The sequence below is a fragment of the Carassius auratus genome, unplaced genomic scaffold (assembly GCF_003368295.1).
Source record: "Carassius auratus strain Wakin unplaced genomic scaffold, ASM336829v1 scaf_tig00216160, whole genome shotgun sequence".
In the NCBI taxonomy this organism is placed as follows: Eukaryota; Metazoa; Chordata; class Actinopteri; order Cypriniformes; family Cyprinidae; genus Carassius; species Carassius auratus.
The window spans coordinates 737,237-757,500 of NW_020528434.1; the positions used below are offsets into that span (position 1 = coordinate 737,237).

Sequence of the window (20,264 nt, forward strand, 5' to 3'; positions counted from 1 at the left end):
AAAAAATAGCTGGAGTTGCTTTAACAAGCAATTTCCCTGCTGATTACTCTACTTACATGACTAATGGAAAGTTCCAGAGAAGTTAAGATAGTTTGTACACTCATAAATTGATCATTCAGCATAAACAATGATGAGACCATTATAAACCGTAGGTCAAGCAGAGGCATCTGGGGCTGCTGAGATTCCCACCACTCGAATGCCAACAAGATGACGACAGCATTCATAGCAACAAGTATCACTTTTTGTAGTAGAAAAATGACAATCATGGTCTCTGAGGGGGTCACCTCTAGCTGGGTGTCAAGTCATCTTAGGTATTTTTGTATTATTCGTCTGAGAGTTTGGCCCCGACAGATGAACTAGTAATAACCTTGTTGGGCTCTGATAGAGCTGTTTTGTGTTATCTAGCGACTAATAAAGTCATTTGTGATGAGCCGAAGTTCACGCTCAGAGAGGTGGCGGCAGACGACACCTCTCATTAGAAATGTCAGATTAGGAAAGTTGTCCTCTCCATATTAGGGTATAGTTGTGCTCTTTGAAATATCAGTGATTAGGACGAGCAGTTTATTGCTGATTTATATTATCCTAGCATAGGGTCAAGTGTTTTTTCATCACAGAATGATCTAACATTCAAACTGTACTAACACTATTTCTAATAATAGCACGACATTTGTGGACGAAGAAGCTGTGTTTGTTTGCACTGACTAAAATTTCCAAGAAAGTTTAACACTCTTCTATCAGTAGAGAGCATAACTAAACATTGATCCCTGCTAGGAAATAAACAATTGACAAGCCTTTTGAAGTGATCCCTAAACGCTGTCCTTTAGCACTCTTCCGTATTGATTTTTCCACAGGGAAAAATGGAGAGTGAGTCAAGGCCAGCCATAAAGAGTGTCCAAGGATGTTCCCATCATCATGCGATACGCCTCCGACGTCTCATCTTTCAGCTAATCTCTGTGGTTAAAGTAAACAGCGCGCTGTGAATCATGGGAATGCAATGTGCGGGAACAGACTAATCAATTAGCTGCATCAATCATCATTGGTTGACGTTTATTGTGGTGGTGATGGGTTGATCTGGTGGACTCGGGGACAGGTGGCTAGAGTGATAAACGTTGCTATCTCTAGAAAGACAGGATAAATAGACTGGAGTCTTTGTGGGAAACAAGAGTTGGTAAGCTGGGGAAATTAATACATCTGTCCTTATTACTGTTGCATTTATATAAAGTCATAAATTCACTGGTGACCTTTAGCTCATATCCTACCATCTCAAGTGGACAAAAAAGTTTTTTTTTTTTTTTCATACTTATATAATTTTATCTTGGCAGGCAAAGCGGCAAAACTCAGATTCCTACATCATACACATGCACCGTCCAAGGTCATCCTAGGATTGACACCAAACGGTTGAACTAGGAATGGCAGTCCAAATGCAAAATATTGGATTTATGACACAAACAGGAACGAGCACACTTGACGATGAATGAAATTAAATGCACTTTGTTTTCTCCTGACTAGCAACCAGGGGTGCTGAAATACAATTGGGTAAACTGGCAGTGGGCGGGTCACACAAACCAAAACAAAGGCCAACATTCCCGCCCGGAATGTACATTTTCAAAGGAGAATAACTGACTGTAGCATTGTTTCTCAGATAAACAAGTATGTTAACTTAGCATGGTTCTTAAACATCGAAAAGCATTTTATGGTATTTTTATGCTTTCGTAGAGTCAAAATCTTACATTTAGCTCCTTTAATGTTGGAAAAATTACACACTTCATCTTTCAGCGCTGAAGTTTATGGGATATAAATATTCAAACATGCAGTGTTTTTAATATGACCTTGTTTTTTTTTTTTTTTTTTTTCACATTAAGGCTTTCCATCACTTCTAGCAGTCCAAAATTACTGAAGCGTTTCCCTTGACTTGACTGGGATCGCTGGCAGTGGATGAATAAACCACTGCCTACATGAACTTTGTCCCTCATCAACCACACTGGTAGAGGAAATATCTTGTTTGTGATCCCTCCCCTGTATCTCCAGACGGTATCTCTTGGCCGCAGCTTTAGATTTCACTCTTTGAATTTTTTAGTGGTCAATGCGACGACTAATCTGATTTGGACGCCTCTCAAGCCAGGAGGGTAAACTGTTCTCTAGCTACAGTTCATTTGACGCACACAGCCATGTTTTGTGTTGCCTGAGCGTGGAGAGCTAAAATTATACAAATTCTTATCCTGCAATTATAACTATAAGAGTTGCGTTATTCTTGGTGAGTTCACTCATTCAAGAATTGGTTCAATTATCGTCAGAGGTAATTGTTTTCCACTCAGCTCCAACTGATGGGCAAAAGCAGTTCTTGATACCTGGGTGGATATCGTTAATTATAGAGTTGAAACTTGTTTTGTTTATTGTGCTGTTCTTTATAATAATAAAACTTTGACTTTCACAGCAGATATTTCAGAATGCATGAACTCACTGTTTCCATAATTGGCCATTACAAGGTACATGGATATGCACATTGATCCTTATACAGTATAATGGGAGGGTGGGTTAAGCTGTGCCACTATTATGCTTTTTCACTTTATGGAATTTTAGATCAAACTTATAAATCCAAAAGTCCACTCCAAAGGCAGATATTTTGTCAGGTTTTGTGATATTACAAAGCAGGATATTAGCACATTCTAAAAACTTCCTTATGGAAATTGGAATGGTTGGGGGGAGGGGAGGGGAGGGGCGAGGTCGTGGTTAGAACGCTTGGTTGAGTGCATCATGCAAGACGATGACATAGAAATGCAGCTGTAGCCTCAGGTTTTTTCTAGTTATTACACATGCACCTGAATAATTATGAATGCTACAATTATGAAAACGTTTTTATAATAAATTTACACTCCAATTATGAGACTACAGTGTTTCCCATACGAGTGCGGGTGTTTTTATATCACTGTATTTCTGAAGGAAACCGACTTCAGAAACAATGGATGTCATTTTAATTTAATATTTCTTGTAATGTCTGATGAAGCAGTTTATTTATTTATTTTTATTTATTTTTATTTATTTTTTATTTTTTATTTTCTATAACACAGCGCTGCTGTGTGTTGTGTTTTAGGCTTACAATCAGAGATAGGTGCTTCTACATCCTTGTTAATCAGCTATTATTTCCCACTGATTTTAAAAACAAATTATGGGTAAGGTTAGGTTTAGGGGTAGGGGTTGGGTTTAGTCTATATTTTTGGACAATAATGTTGATCCAGGATCATCAAAAGATGTTGATCCAGGAACATGTCTTACTTGGCAAAATCACGGCGACCAATGTCACTCATAAAAGTGGTCCATTGACACAATTTAGGGGTAAAAAAAAAAAAAAAAAAAAAAGGTTCTATAAATTAAAACAACTCAAAAAGTTTTAAAAAGTAAAAAAAAAAAAATGTTTAATTAAAAAAAGTGAAAAAGAAAAGCTTAATTATGCACTATTCCTATCCAAGGTACTGTATATTCTTTATAATTTCTTTATCTTTAAAAGCAGTAATGTTGTTGTATACCTTTTTGAAAGCATGTTTGTTATACCATGGAATACTAAGTAGGCTGCACACTTTATTAAAAAAAAAAAAAAAAAGGAAAAGAAAAATCATAGTGCATGTTTAAAGAAGCTCTTCCAATGTCATATGTAAATGTAATTTGGTAAGTTTGGAACACCAACCATAAAGTATGAACCTCAAAACTGTCGAAACAATCTCATATTAAATCTTCTCAAAAGACTTTAGACTTGGCTAGACATGGTGTGTTGCCTTTACCAGTTCACTTTAACGTCAAGGAAAGGTCACATCACACCATGTTACAGACATGCCAAACTCAACTTCAACACCCTTGTGCTTTTACAGCACATCTTGAAGTTGGCCAGTTTTCATCAAGAGAATGTAGTGCAGCCAGAAATCATCATAATATCATAATTCTATCATATGTTCATAAATACATGTTGCAAAGTCGTAAAAAGATTCACTGTCTCTTTGGAAAAATGTTGGTTTCCATTTGCTGCACAGAATTTCATAGTATATGATCCAGTTTATGATGGTAGCAATGAATTAGATTGTCCAAATATGTGGCATGTAATGGAGAGTCCACAGAGCGGAGTGGTTAGCATGTGTGTGTTTAGACACAAACGGCTGCCTCATAAAATCTGTGTTTTGATTGGCGGAATGATTCGCTGTGATTATAATGAGACAGATTTAGTGTTCCCCACACCCACATTTCTCACTCAAACATCATTTTTCTTGTCCTTTGTCTTTTAATGTACCATCACCAATAAAAACACTATGCAAAAACATACTTAAGCAGCACAAAACAACACATTTAACTTCTATAACGTGACGTTTTCTAAAACAGAAGGCACTATTTTATTGGAAATTTTGTCAGACGAGAATTTATTTCATCATTATGAAAAATAATAATAATAATAATAAATAATAATACTGGATGAGACTGGCACATGTCAAGCTCAGTGATGTTAATGCTACCTAAAACTACTTTTAAAACGTCAACACAGCGTCAGCACAGCTCTTGTTCTGACATCAGCTGTAGCGTGAGCAGGCAGGATCAGCCAACACACATCAGCCATTACTTTGTCTAGTAACGAAATCCCATCAGTGACTTAGTTTGCATTTCTCTGGGTCAGAGGGTGTCAGACGGCACTGACCCCGTCATCAACCCCAAAGCGAAGAAAGCCACCATTTGTGCACCTTGACCCACATATATATGCACTTATGCAACTCACAAGAGACCTTTCACTTTAATGTTTGGCAGGGCTCAGGCTGCCCTCCACATTCATATTTGGAGAGCCACAGTCCGGATGTCAGAGTGACTTCTCCTAACCTCTCTCCTTTTTCTCCTTCCATATGTCAAACTCTGGGAGAGTGAAACTTAAACAGAAGACTGGAGCTCTGAGCTAATGTAACCACACCGTGCTTCTCAGATGAACACTTCATTTGTTTCTTCATCAGTGCTCCAACATTAATCTGTGGCAAATATTTAGAGGGCATTTATTTTAGAGGGTTGGTATTTTCCTTCATTGTGTCTGTCATCATGTGGCGATTTCCCTCAGGCTTGCCTTCAGATTGCACATAATGAATAATCTCATCATCCAAGTATGTTTCCATATGCATTTTTATACTCCTAGTTTGAATTAAGAGCCCATATTGATCTTCCATAGACACCAGTGAAGCACTTTCATTCAAAAGCACATTGCCCAGTCCGACTCAGCACAATAGTGATAGATCATCAATATGTTACATTCTGCATTCTGTATTGATAAAGCAGTATCACTTCTCAGACAGTCAATCATTATGATGGCAACAACATAAAGAAAAGCATTTATAAAATTAGATATGTTCTAGCTGCAAATCTATGCTAAAAAAGTGTACATGCAAGTTGTGTTTGTGAATCTAAAAGCTGTTGCTTGATAGTGTGATGAATGAAAGTCCGTTGAATCAGCAGTCAGTGGTGGGATGTTTCAGGTGTCTTTAACTCCTCCCTGATTATTAATGATCATACTAACATTTATCTGTATCATTCTATTATTATAAGCTGCACTGAATGAGTAACTTAATAATGTTGTCATAAACATGGCTCTTTTAACACATTAATACAATATGACCGTGAATTTTACGTTTGAAGACTGTAATTTATCAGGATGGCAGCGCGTCCACACGCAGCGGCTTCTCTCTGTCCCAACAGAGCGGTGTTTTCTTGTTTTTTGTCTTGTGGGTCGCAGTGTTTTTGTACGTCGTCATCCCGTCTACCTGTCTTTAAGCGCGTATACAGTCGTAAGTTTCTGCTGGATTTCAGCAGAACCGCATTTTTAGAGTTAAACTTAGAGTTAAACTTTCCCTCCAGGAAATTTATGGAACCCGTCTCATCCGCAAAGCCCTCTGCATTGTAGGTGATCCCACCCCCCCGTCACACAGCTTCTTCCATCTGCTGCCATCAGGGAGGAGAGTGCGGAGTCTCCAGGCAAGGACCAGCAGACTGAAGGACTGCCCCCCCCCCCCCCAACACTAACATATTATGAAATGCACCAGTCACTTTGTGCAGCATTGGTCTGCTCACTACCTCATTCACCATGGAACTGATGTCATTCTACCACCTCATCACCTTTATTTATATAGTGCTTTAAACAAAATACATTGCGTCAAAGCACTGAACAACATTCATTTGGAAAACAGTGTCTCAATAATGCAAAATGATAGTTAAAGGCAGTTCATCATTGAATTCAGGTATGTCATCTCTGTTCAGTTAAATAGTGTCTGTGCATTTATTTGCAATCAAGTCAATGATATCGCTGTAGATGAAGTGACCTCAACTAAGCAAGCCAGAGGCGACAGCGGCAAGGAACCGAAACTCCATCGGTGACAGAATGGAGAAAAAAACCTTGGGAGAAATCAGGCTCAGTTGGGGGGCCAGTTCTCCTCTGACCAGACGAAACCAGTAGTTCAATTCCAGGCTGCAGCAAAGTCAGATTGTGCAGAAGAATCATCTGTTTCCTGTGGTCTTGTCCTGGTGGTCCTCTGGGACAAAGTATTTACAGGGGGTCTGTATCTGGGGCTCTAGTTGTCCTGGTCTCCGCTGTCTTTCAGGGCAGTAGAGGTCCTTTCTAGGTGCTGATCCACCATCTGGTCTGGATACGTACTGGATCCGGGCGACTGCAGTGACCCTCTGATCTGGATACAGACTGGATCTGGTGGCCACGGTGACCTCGGAACAAGAGAGAAACAGACAAACATTAGCGTAGATGCCATTCTTCTAATGATGTAGAAAGTACGGTGTTATGTGAAGTGTTTCCGGTTCCGGTTCACCTAATTAATGCAGCCTAAAAATCCTTTAAAGGGATTTGGATATTAAAAGCATATTAGTATGTCATGTGTATGCCAGGTTAAAGAGATGGGTCTTTAATCTAGATTTAAACTGCAAGAGTGTATCTGCCTCCCGAACAATGTTAGGTAGGTTATTCCAGAGTTTAGGCGCCAAATAGGAAAAGGATCTGCCGCCCGCAATTGATTTTGATATTCTAGGTATTATCAAATTGCTTGAGTTTTGAGAACGTAGCGGACGTAGAGGAGTATAATGTAAAAGGAGCTCATTCAAATACTGAGGTGCTAAACCATTCAGGGCTTTATAAGTAATAAGCAATATTTTAAAATCTCATCAGTCAGTTTAAATAAAATAACTGCTCTTGAGCCCTTTGTCACTTTAATCAGACTGAATAAGCTTTTTTGTGGGTCTGAGAGTAACGCAATTTCAATTCTCTGTATTTGTATCTGTACATGTGGAAGAATTGACAATAAAGCAGACTTGACTTGACTAAAAATGCTACAGTAAAAACCTGTAAAATGGTTAACAGTTAATTCCCCTACTATATACGGTGAATAACCATAAATTGACATTCCCGGAATTCCCTGCATTACATTTTAATTATTATTATTATTATTATTATTATTTTTTTTTTACGTTATAATAACTGTTTCTTCTTATTTTTTTCTTATTAGTTGTTCTATTTTAGGGTTGTGTGTTACACCTAATGTTGTTAAATTGATGTTTGCTGCATAATTTCAGTTTTACGTGTGTTACCATGTTGGTGTTTGTGCACCTTCTTTATATGTTATAATTTAAAAGCTGCTTGTAATGGGCTTTGGTTCATCATGTGACTTTCTCATTATCACCTGCATTTGGTGGTTCTCAGTGTATTACAGATGTACAAAACAGATTTCAGTAATTCAATAGGTTGGTATATTAACATTATATTAGGTAACGCAATGATGGTATTTAACTGTAAATTTAGGTTAAACCATAAACCTTTCATGGTAAGATTCTAGCAACCATAGCTACATGATACAAAAGCTCTTTTCTCCCTAGTTGTTCCTTGTTCTTAAGTTATTTCTGTCATATCACACGATGTGAAGCTTCTTTAAAGTTAACTTACACATCTCACATGATATCAGGTTGGACCAACAGCAGTCACAGAGTGCGAAAAGCATACATATCGCTCATGAAAGGTTATTGTGACCTTCTGCACAAAAGTCTTGAGTGTTTGTTCATTGTGTTTCCCTCTATCTGCCTCTGCAACTCCAAACGCCAGCGCTTCTGTTAGCTCTATCCGTGTGATAAGTGTAAAACAAACTCACTTTCTGTGGCTTTCTCCCATCTCACCTTTGTGCTCGCACAATGGGAATTTGACATTCCTTTAGTCATCTGTTTTACTGCCCGCTGTGTCTTTCTCACTTGCACTGGCAGGATAGGAGATGTTGATAAGAGTATAATAGAGAATCAAACAATGCTAAGCTGGGAGTGATTCTTTTTAATTACCCACAGTGGAGCGTTCACTATCAGTGCACTCTTAATGTTTGCCTTGCCCAACAGCAAAAAAAAAAAGCTGCTAGCCATGAGCTTATTAAACCTGTGATATATGGTTTATCAGATTGTCACTGGCTTCCTGGTATTTACAAGCCAAGTGTTTTTATTACTTTGGAGTTTTCAGATGACAACTCCTTGATGAAAAAGGTTTCATGCAGTGAAAGCATAGACCCATGTGGATATCTTTTGGTTAAGGCCCAGAATAAAGTTTTGCCCAGTCTGTTTTGTTAAAGTTAAATGCTAACTGACATGCAATCTTATGCCACGCTTTGATTCACATGCAACCGATGGAGCACAAGTCATTACAACCACTTCACAATCTTAGATCTGTGTATTTTTGGTAAACATTTAGGAAACATAGGCTCATTGGAAAAACATACCTCTACCTAATATATATATTTTTTTTTTCCAAAACTCCAAAAATATACTACCAGTCCATCCATATGTTCTCCAAACTGCTTGTTCTATGTAGGGTTGTGGTCCAAAAATGTAAATCTATATCTACATTTCACTGCAGTTTCCAGCTGAAATGAATACTAGCGGCAGTAAAACACCAACAACTTGTAATCCTTTCCACACATATTATGATTACAAGGCAGATTACTGATTAATAAAGACTTACTTTGTGCAGTTCCTTGCATGCTGCTATGTAATGACCTTTTACTATAGTTTTATGATATGCAAACTAATAAATAACTGTATGACTTTTCTGACGTAGTAAACTTGATTGGTAGCACACCTGGTACATCACTGCACTTACTGTACTTACTAATGCAGAGTGCTCTAGAACGAGTCAAAAGAACTCAAAGACTTGTAGAAGCAGGCTAAAATAGCTTGACAAAGGTACTGTTTATTATTTAACATTTTCTTTCCCTAACAGTATTGGTTAGGTTTAGGCTAGGGTTCAGTGTTGGTGTTTTGTTATTTTCAAACTCAGTAGAGCAGAGACCTTTAGTACCACTCACTGAACATATATTTACAAACTCTCATTTTATTACTAATGTGATAAAACATTAGATTCATGCTCATCTGTTTTGGAGAAATTAAATATTTTTAGCGCCACCTTACTGGACAGTTCCATTTGAAAATGGTGTTTTATTGCAAGAAGCAATACAGTATAATTTTGCAGGAAAAGTTTCTCCTGTGAGACTGGGTTGCATTTAGAAAATTAGACAGCCTTTAACAGAGTGGTTTAGATATGCATGTGTGATCGCAGTAATTAATCTGCTTTATCGTGTTTGACAACATGGTTGTGTTCTGCTTCAGACTGAAACAATGAGGCCCAGAATGCAAAATAAAGCCAGTTTCTTCAACTTCTCTTATCTTGCTGTCAAATCATACATATCTAAACTCCCCACGCTCACTAAAACGAGAGAATACTCTCAATAACTGCGAGGGAAAACTTTCACTTTGTGGCTTTCTCGGTGTGGTCGACTGAGCCAACAGGATGTCACTCACTCGGTTCAAAAGGCCTTGAGGTTGGTCTCTGCTGGTTCATTTTGACATCCATAAGCATCTATTGGCCGCGCTGCTATATTGTCTCATATTATCCAGACTTGAGGGAATTGTTTTTGGCAACACTCTGAAATTCTCCCACTGCAAAATCTTTAAAATGTGCTTGCTTTACTCCATACCCCCAACATCAAGCTGGGAGACAAACTGCTTCATCCGCCCGCCATGGTTTACAGAACTTCTTAATTGCAATTAGCCCAAATTCCAATTAGCTTTTTACAACGACCTATTGTTGTAGACGTGATTGAGGCTGTCTTCAAACTGGTGCGTTGGATGTCGCGCAGAGCGCAAGAAAACCCAGCCTGTGTTTTCTTTGTCTGTCATATGTCTATTAGGGCAGCTGTGCTGGAAAAGGTTGCTATAGTGTGCGCAGTGAGCTTGTTTTCTTTTGTTGGGTCTGCGTGTCAATATAAATAGGGCTGAGGTTGAGAAGAAGAAGTCCTGATGGTGCCTGCTAACAAAGGTGGGCTTATAACGGCAAGAACAACACACACTAACTCCCTGGTGCTAATTTGCTTCAGACACTTGCGTTGAGTCACCGCACAGGTGGCTGCGCTTTCATCGAGCATGGCCTGCTCGTGTTTATTTTTAAAGTTCTCCATCATAGTGGCTCTGTTTTCAGACACTTTCGGGCACTGTCAGCGTGACACACTAATCACTAGAGATTCACAGTGTTTTTCATTTACAGAAGAAACCCTGACAAACTTGTGTAAGCAAACATTTCGAGAAGCTTTTGAGCACTACAATTGTGCGTTTTACGTCTGTTTTACGAACCTTTTCGGCATGACGTGCCATTTTTAATTCTTCTGGTTAAACACTTTGCCAACATTTATTCATTTATCCCCTATAGAAATGTATATTCACATGTATATTCTCAGTATCCCTATCAGTCTGTTTTCTGTTTTCCTGATTATCCAATACAATCAGTACTACTCAGAAAACTGCATTTGTCTCTTTATACACACATACACACACACACACACACACACACACAAATATATATATATATATGCATATATATATATATATATATATATATATATATATATATATATATATATATATATATATATATATATATATATATATATATATATATATATATATATATATATCCAATAGACAAACGTCTGACAATAAATGTGGAATGTGCTGGATGAGTTCAAGAGGGGCAGGGTGTGGGGAAGCATCAATGTGTGTAGTGTGTGTATGACATAGTTTTGGGTTTGTTGTGCACAATTATATGATACATATATTTATGTTTTGCATGAAACCAGTGACCAACCTGGGAGCACCTGGTAGTGTTTTACAATCTAAACAGAGCTGCTGGGACAAATCTGTTCCACACATTCTCATCACCCCACCTGCAAATTCACAACTTTTGGCTCTATTTTGTTCAGATACATTATTAATTTCCATGAAATTCTACATTTTTAACACCTTAGAACTCTAAAAGGAAAAACTCTCTCATCCGCTTCCCAGAGCAAATGTAGAGCATTGGTCTGGCAGCAAAATGCCAAGTAATTATACTGCACACACTTATGTGTCTGTACGATGTGTGTGTGTGTGTGTGTGTGTTTAGCGTGGGCTGATGAATTCATGTGATTGCACATTCTGGTATTTGACCGTGCATATAAGTGAGTTTATTGCTTTCATATGCTGCGGTGGAGAAAATGAAAGACATGAATGAGAAAAAAAAAAAAAAAAACTAAATAAATGAGGAATACTGTATGAAGAAGTGTTCTCGTTTAAAATGTGGCATCTGAACACAGCAGAAGCGTAAGGTTGTTTTGGATACGTACTGCTCTGACATAACTGCAGGATTGAACTATGGATGTAAGTACTTTAAGTACTTGTTTGAGTATTTGTGATGTAATAGCTTCCACTCGGATACATCAACAGCCTAATTTGGAGAACCACAGTTTTTGGGCAGTCTGCAGAGCTGTCAGTCAAACCCTGATAAAGGCGGTGCAGACTGTAGAAGGGATTCTGTAAAAGAGTCACTTATTCTGTTTGCTTTCCCCCCTCAGTGACTCCCTCTTTCACCTTTGCCACCAGATTCACCTCTTACACGTGGATAATTACAGATGGAACGTGCAAAATCAAGACGTATGCTATAGTATATGGTCTTTCTGTGTTCAAAAAAAGAACCAGATTGTGAAGTAGCATGGTTGACAGTTTGATAGTTTATTTAGCCATTGTTAGCATTATGTTTGAGATTATTTATTTATATATATATATTTAAACTATATATAATCTTATCTGAAATCTTCAAATGTCAGGTTCAGTCCAACACAACATTACAACAGGAAATGGGTGGGCACTGCAGTTCAGTGTAAAACGGCCCAATAATCCCAGAGCACAGCCTCTTTCTGTTCTGCTCTGAATGAGCCACTGAGATGCATATGACTTCCCATTATCTCCAAACCGGGAACAAGCTGGCATCTCATATAAGCTACACTGGGTGCTTTCTAAAAAAACCTGCTCTAGATAAATATCCCTGAAGGCCTCTATTTCCACATCTCATCCAACTGTCCAGTTTAAATACATACATTTATGCTCCCATCAGTCGGTGATAAAACTTTAGCTTTCATTTGCTCACAGGAGATGGTTTAACCTGCACTGTGTGCCAGCGGGTGGCACAGATTCAGACGACAGACTAGTCATTTAATGCTCACTTCTCAACGTGTCTCAAAGCCTCAGCTAGTTAGAGTCTTTAGAATATTCTTATTCATACTGAACTAAGTCTCTATGAAGAGCATTTCTGGTATATACTGTCGATTACCTAAACTGATAAAATTAGTTCCACATCAACAGGATGAAATGGACACTTTTATAGTTCAAATATTACTTCAGTTCTACTAATGAAAAGAAATGCAAGTCATTTCTGCTTTTATAAGTTCTCGAACACTTGCGCTTAGTGTAAGATCAGAATCTGAATATGTCAAGACATACTGTATATTTTTCTAGTCACTTTTTTCAGATATACAGTGAAGTGCTGATTTCACGCCATAAATATGACATGATGTTGTATTTGTTAGTAGTCATTAGTAATCATTAACTAATGTATAGTAGTTAATCATTAACTGTATCTTTCTTGTCTTCACAGCAAATGCTGAATGATCATGAAACGTCGTCTCAAGACAGCTGTATTAAAAAGGTAAGATTCATTTTATGTCAGTTCTCCCCTCTCGACACGTCAGACATGCTGATATCACCACACATCTATCTATCTATCTATCTATCTATCTATCTATCTATCTATCTATCTATCTATCTGTCTGTCTGTCTGTCTGTCTGTCTGTCTGTCTGTCTGTCTGTCTGTGTGTGTGTGTGTGTGTGTGTGTGTGTGTGTGTGTGTGTGTGTGTGTGTGTGTGTGGACAGAATCAGCCCCGAGGTTATGTAATGAAAACATCTGTGCCTGATAATCTATAACGTCATCCATCTATTTTTCTCACATCCCACGCTGTGTCTCTGAGATGCAGACAGATAAAAAAAAACAATGTTATTTTGAGAGCTGCAAGATTTCTTAAGTCAATTCCCAACAGACTGACAAAAAGAAAAAAAAGCTTCTTTCGTTTATTTATCCCTTGCTTTTAACCCGTTATCCTTCCTTCACAACACAAACACTCAGGAACCAAGATGCCTATCTGAATCTGTCCATATCTGTCCAGCGCCAACCCTCTCTCTCTCTCTCTCTCTCACACACACACACACACACACATACACACACACAAAAGCCTTGATCTGAGCTCCACCGCACTCTGTCCCAAAAGTGTGCATGTGTGATTGTGTCGGTGTGTGACACGTTAGCTTACAGTGAACTGACAATGATAGTACACATAGACATAGATTAATTATAGAAAACCAATGTGTACAGATCGCCTCCGGCTATGTGCCTGCGTGTCTGGCTGGATATTAAAACATTTTGCTTAGTTGAAACAGGCAGCTGATGTTTTAATGGGAAAGAGATTAATGGCTCTTTTGACAGGCTCTCGGAGACGGTATCAGTGCTTTTGTGGCCCCTGCTGGGACCCATCTAAAAATAGACGGACAGTGTTATTTTAACTTGCACTCTTTATATCTAGACATGATAAAGGGCTGATTTTTGTCAGAAAACACACCAATACCGAAATATTAGGCAATTATTTTATTATTATTATTATTATTATTAACATATACATGTGTGTGTGTGTGTGTGTGTGTGTGTGTGTGTGTGTGTGTGTGTGTGCTGTTGACTGATATTTCAATATTGGTGCGTTCATTGACAAAAATCAGACCTTTATCATATATATATATATATATATATATATATATATATAGAGAGAGAGAGAGAGAGAGAGAGAGAGAGAGAGAGAGAGAGAGTTTTTGACCCATAATTACCATAATTATTAATTAAAAAAATAATTAAATATATTTTTAAAGGAATTTTAGGGGGTAAAATGTCAATAATTTTAAATGTATAAATTTAATTTAATATACATTATTATTATTATAATTATTATTATTATTATTATTATCCTTGTAGAAAAAAGTATATGAGATATTTTTTAAGGTGGATAAAAAAAGCAATACCTTTATGATATTCATTTTATGCTTTATATATATATATATATATATATATATATATATATATATATATATATATATATATATATATATATAGAGTACTTAATCTTTATTAAGTGTTAAAATGAATGAGATCAAATTAATCTCAAATGTTAGGTAAACTGAACCAGCAAAATTCGCTGCTGTAAAAAACAAAAACAAAAAAAAACACAAGCAACCCTTCAAATTTAGGGCGTCTGATTATGCCTCAAAATACATTACAGGTCAGGAGGGGCATCGTGCAGCCCTGAGGCAAGTCGCCTCAAATGTGACGATTGATTGATTATCGTGATCATTTGTTTGAAATGATTATCAGGATATAATGATCACTGGCTTCACCCCCTGCCTCGTGCTGCTTTTCATGCTCTCTTGTTTCCTCGTATAATGCACCTCCATCAGAAATGGCCTCTGGTTATGGAGGCGTAGTAACAGGGGCCTCCAGTCGGGTCCTCAGGGGCTGGGGGCCCCACTGATGAATGATGACCCAAAGGAGCCTGAAATCAGAGAGAATAAACAGGGGGAAGAAGACAAGAGGAGAGGGACAGGGAAGGCTGGTGACTATCTGTAGCGGAGGGCAATTATACGGCAGGCCAGGCAGCCCCAGGGGCAGCAGATCACTCTGAGGAACGAAGAGGGGTCCTGACCACCCAAAACACTCACTCACACACACACACATAAGGTGGGACCGATGGGGAAGGAACAGAGAGTTTTACCTTTTCATTTTACCAGCCTGATCTCAATGACTATCACAAAATCATCGTGCATTCAATGTTTTACAAGTGTTTCTCCTTCTGCTAGTAAACACAAATCTAAGCGATCTGAGCGCAGAACAGTTAACTAGTTTTGCGTCTAAACAACACTTTCTAACCGTCACTTCAGGAGCTCGTTTGAGGGAAAGCTTTCTCATGCACTCCAGCGCTAGACAGTCTGAAAACACAGGGCAGTTAAAGACGTTTAGCCTTTTCTGTCACTACGAGGGGTGGAGGGCTGTTCAGAAATAATATTTGTGGTCTTTAGCTTGACTATGAGAGGAATTAATGATAATATCCCTCCTTGGCCCCTGGCTCGGTTAGGTTTTAATGGCCCCTAAATGACAATCTTTCTCACTGTGTGGGTGTTTGCTTGTGGAGGTGGCATGTTATTAATAAAGATACCTTCTCTTATTTGAAGACAACGATCAATTATAGATAGTTTAGATAGTTTTCAGATGTGATAGCTAATAGTAGTTCAAATGAATTGAGAATTGGCATACAGCAATCTATCAGCAGAATGCAATAACACTTAAAAGATCTATTATGAGTCAAAAAAAGAAAAGAAAAGGAAGGATACATTGTCTTTTGACTGTCAATTTATGGCTTTTCATCTTCCGAGAGCGAACATGCACATGCAAATATATCCATACATGAAACCGCAGAAATATGTGATGGTTGTTAAGAGGGCAGATACAAGACATTTTTTATCTGGCCTCTTATTCCCAAAGGCATCTCCTGTCTTACTATCGCTCCTCTTTGACAAGAACAGAAAACAAATGTCTCTTTCTGCCACATCTGTGGGAATTGTCCTTTCCAGAGCAGAATGCTGTCATTATCCCTGATCTTCCCAGCGTTCGCAGGACTAGAGCCTCAGATACAGTGTGAAAGTTAAATGTGTGTGTGTGTGTGTGTGAGAGAGAGAGAGAGATTGTGAAAGAGCGCGATCAGTGAGGACGGAACGGTCCATTGTGGACAGAAGCCGGTCTGTGACGGAGCAGCTCTTCTCGGCTGTGCAGGAATTCATGTGGGAGCGAGTGAAGAGGGACGCAGAGCTAATAGAAGACTGCTGAATGAGCAGTATATTAACTATTTCAAATAGGGTCACTCTATTTTCTCTCTATGATGTCTGAAGGGAACTTTCCTCAACTGTCTGTGAACAAAGACAGGATAAAGTGGCTCGCTTTGTCCTCTTCTATTTCTCTGAGTGGGTGTTCATTAGTTGTGTGAATGAAGTTTGAGCCTCACTCATATAATAACATGCGACCGGGCTGCTGTTGACAGAAACCCTTTCTAAAGACGGTATAGGTTCGGGACAGTTGGGGTGCCGTTGTAGTAATGGTGGTCTGAGACCCTCTCACTCTCGTGCTCTTTCTGTAAAGGGGATACATTTGTTTTTGTTGTCTCAGAGCGGGGACAGCCGTGTCCCCAGGATCATTTCTGGACTGGAACTATGTGTGCAGTGGCCCCCAAACTATATGAACACTAAACTCCTAAAATGTCACTGCATTATGTATCGAAATATCAAACCAAATGGCATTTATTTTAAAAAGAGAAATATCACAAACACAGTTTCCAAGTATGTAACAGAACATAAAAAAATAAATAACATAAAAAAGATATGGGACCTGCATGTTGATGATTGATATCAACTGTTGTGTGATTTTAAATCTTTCCTTTCTCTTTGGGGTGTTACAAGCTCTTGGTGCATAAAGAAGATCTGTAATCTAAATCAAAAGAGATATTCTTTATCAAAGTTAACAGTTAGCCCCCCCTCCCCCCTCCTCAACATGTCTAAGTCCTTATATGGGAATATTTGCATAATGCCGCCCAAATGTTCATGCAAAGATTTGATTCTCGCTGTCGCTGCTGGGGCCGTGTTGTGGAGCGAAACTACTTTGTTTGATCTTCCAAAAGAGGACACAACTAGAAATCAACCGGCGAATGTTTCTATAAAGTTGGGCAGTTCAAACTTAGCATGGACAGTCTGGAGCTTCTGACTCACAGTCTGTAAGTACGTTTACTTATTTAAAGAATTTGCCAATGATAATTCAAACATGAGTTTTGAGCAGTGTAGAGTAGTGCTTATTGTTTGCCGTTTCTTTGATCACAAATGCAGTCATGTTTTATTGTTTACGCAGTGCTATACGTAACGTAAAAAGTCATTATAATCAGTAATTATGTCCTCACTGGATGCAACAAATGCATTGTTTATAATGGGTTTTACTGGTTTTGTCTCATCACGCAGTGGGGACACAAGACATCAAAGTATAGTGAGGGGCATAGCATTTCCGTCACACGCTTGAGGTATTCACCCAATCACATTACACTCAATAGCTGGCCAATCAGAGCACTCCTCGCTTTTCAGAATGATAAGCTTTGTAAAAATCGACGTGTTTCAGAAAGACAGGGCATGAATGAGAACCAATAATGTGCATTATGAGCAAAATAATTTTGTCACGTCTGTCTGACTTAAGTATTTCCTGCTTAAAAATGTGACTTTATTGATTAAACACTCTATTGTAGCACGTTTTATTCATGAGTAATTTTAATGTAATTTGACTCACTGTTTTTGCATTCCAGTGTATTTCTGTGTGAGTAGGATGTGTTTTAATATTTTGATAGCATAGAAAAGCTGCTACACAAGTTAGCATGTTGTCTGAATCAAATTTTGGCATGCTGGAAATGTTTCAATTCTTACAATCCCACTGACCGACTTTAGTTGGTATTAGATGTCATTCTACTTAACTGACCTCATTTCTTAGCCATGTCAGTATTGCTTGATAAATGGTGTTTTTCGAATCACTCTTATCTCTGTGAATTGTGTTGTCGCTAGCATGCTCACCACTTCACGGTCTTGCAAAATCCCTTTGAAAAGCAGATCAAGCTCAAGTGCACAAACAGCTCGTTTCTCATCGTATTGTGGTGCCTGTCACCTCCGAAAAGATCCCAAATCCCTGGTTTGTTTAGGAGATCATGTGATAAATGCTACGACGCTAGCGTTCAGGATGGCTGACCCGAGAGTGCACTGTGGAGGCCGGACTCAAGCGCTGATCATGCGCTCTCACAAACCTTTTGTTTGCCAAAGAATCTGCAAAGCTTCCTAGCTATTTTTGCAGAGAAATAATAATCATGATGAGGACGCTACAGAGCACTGCTTTTATCTGGAAATGAGGGTTGTGATGCTATTGATCTTCTCTTTAGTCTGAAAAGATGGCAAACAGAACTAAAGAATGAATTCTCACCCGATGAGTCCTCCAGGAAAATAATGTAAAACTTGTTCTTCTTGACATATTATTAAACATATGAAGATTCCACAGCTGTGTGAACCAAAATATAAAGGGGGATGATTTTGCGATAATACTAAAAGACCTTTTCTTGCTCATCAGTCAGATGGCAGACAACATACAGTAGATTGTGTCATTTAGATTTTTTAGCAACGTTTTGTTAATGTTGATCATTTAAGTTGCATATCAGATACGGTGCTTTCAATATGAATATGATATTATCCTTCCAGCAGGTTAATAGTTGTGGATGTGCAGTGATATGCACCATACTTGTTAATACATATAATAAATGAATTTTAGCACGACTGGTAATATGCATTAACCTATCAGTGTGCAGAACTGGAAATATCTAATATATATATATATATATATATATATATATATATATATATATATATATATATATATATATATATATATATATATATATATATATATATATATATATATATATGAACCATCAATTACATGTTACTTAGAATATGCCATATTATTCAGATCTGATTTTGCAGCTTTAAATGGCCGTTGACAGGGAAACTGTTGACAGAAATGTGTAATTGTTGTCAGGAGGAGCTGTATGTATTTGTCCTGTTTTCCATTAGCAGTGTGTGATGTGTCTGTTCTGTTGAGCAGATAAATCCCTGTTGAAGCTGAGTGTTGCTCTAGAGGTCTCCAGATGTGTGTGGATGTGCGGGTGGACTCCATCTGGGGCACACATGGGAGAGATGGGGATTCAGGGTCACTCGCAGCCTGAGCCCTTGCTCTTTCACAGCTTCTCTGTTATCAATGAGCCAAACCTCACACACACACATTAAAGCCTGTGATTCACATGTGTCACTGTTTAACAAATGCTTAGTCAGTCTTAAATTAAAAATCCCACATTAGTATTAACAACAGCAATAATAATAATAATAATAATAATAATAATAATAATAATAATAATAATAATAATAATTAGTGCTGTCAAAATTAGCGCGTTAACGCATTCGATTAATTTGAAATATTTAACGCGTTAAAAAAAAATAACGCAATTAACGCGGTTGCAGTTTTTTTTATTTCCAGTTGTGGCCTATGTGTGTTCAACGTGCAAAGAAATATGGATAAGACCAAGGAAGGACTTTTAGACGGAAAGTTTCTGTATAAAACTCTGCCGGATTACTCTTCAGTCTGCCACAAGAAACATTACTCTTCATTCAGTCTGCCACAAGAAACAGCAACATTAAAATCATGAACTCAAAAATGTCATTGTTTAAAAAAAAAACAAAAAAACAATGACTGTAACAGTGCGTAAATCAGACCTTTCATTAACGCTAACGTTAATAAGCTTAAATGAAAATAAACGAAATAATTGTGTAGCGGAGTATTTTTTGTACACAGTGCCGCGAACTGTCAATCACTCCTGTGCGCGTGCATCACTGTCCCCCTCAGCTGCAGCAACTTGCGCTCTCTCTCTTCATCAAGCTTTAAAACAAAAAGGGGACAAAAAGATCATATTGTCTTTGTGCATAGGCTATAGATTAATTAGATAAATGAATATCTAAATTTGTGCCTTGCCGTCTACGGGATTTTTTTAGAACTTAGAAAAAAGATGCTGCATCCAATGAGCAGCCAGCGGGGGCTGCAGGACGACTCAACCTCCGCAGACAGTTTTTAATGTTTATCAGACAATAAATACTCAAGATTTTGCTTTAGTATAACTCACAACGAGTTTCACACACCTTC

At 38.0% G+C, this 20,264-nt stretch overlaps 1 protein-coding gene across 6 annotated transcripts in view; it reads left to right on the forward strand.

Moving 5' to 3' along the window:
* Positions 1–20,264, forward strand: part of LOC113097232 (PR domain zinc finger protein 16-like) — a 204,588-nt gene that overhangs the window by 93,916 nt on the left and 90,408 nt on the right. For all 6 annotated transcript variants that reach the window (XM_026262438.1, XM_026262442.1, XM_026262439.1 and 3 more), the window contains exon 3: positions 13,007–13,057. In XM_026262438.1, coding sequence (XP_026118223.1) covers positions 13,007–13,057 — 51 coding nt within the window. The remainder of the gene's footprint in view (positions 1–13,006; positions 13,058–20,264) is intronic.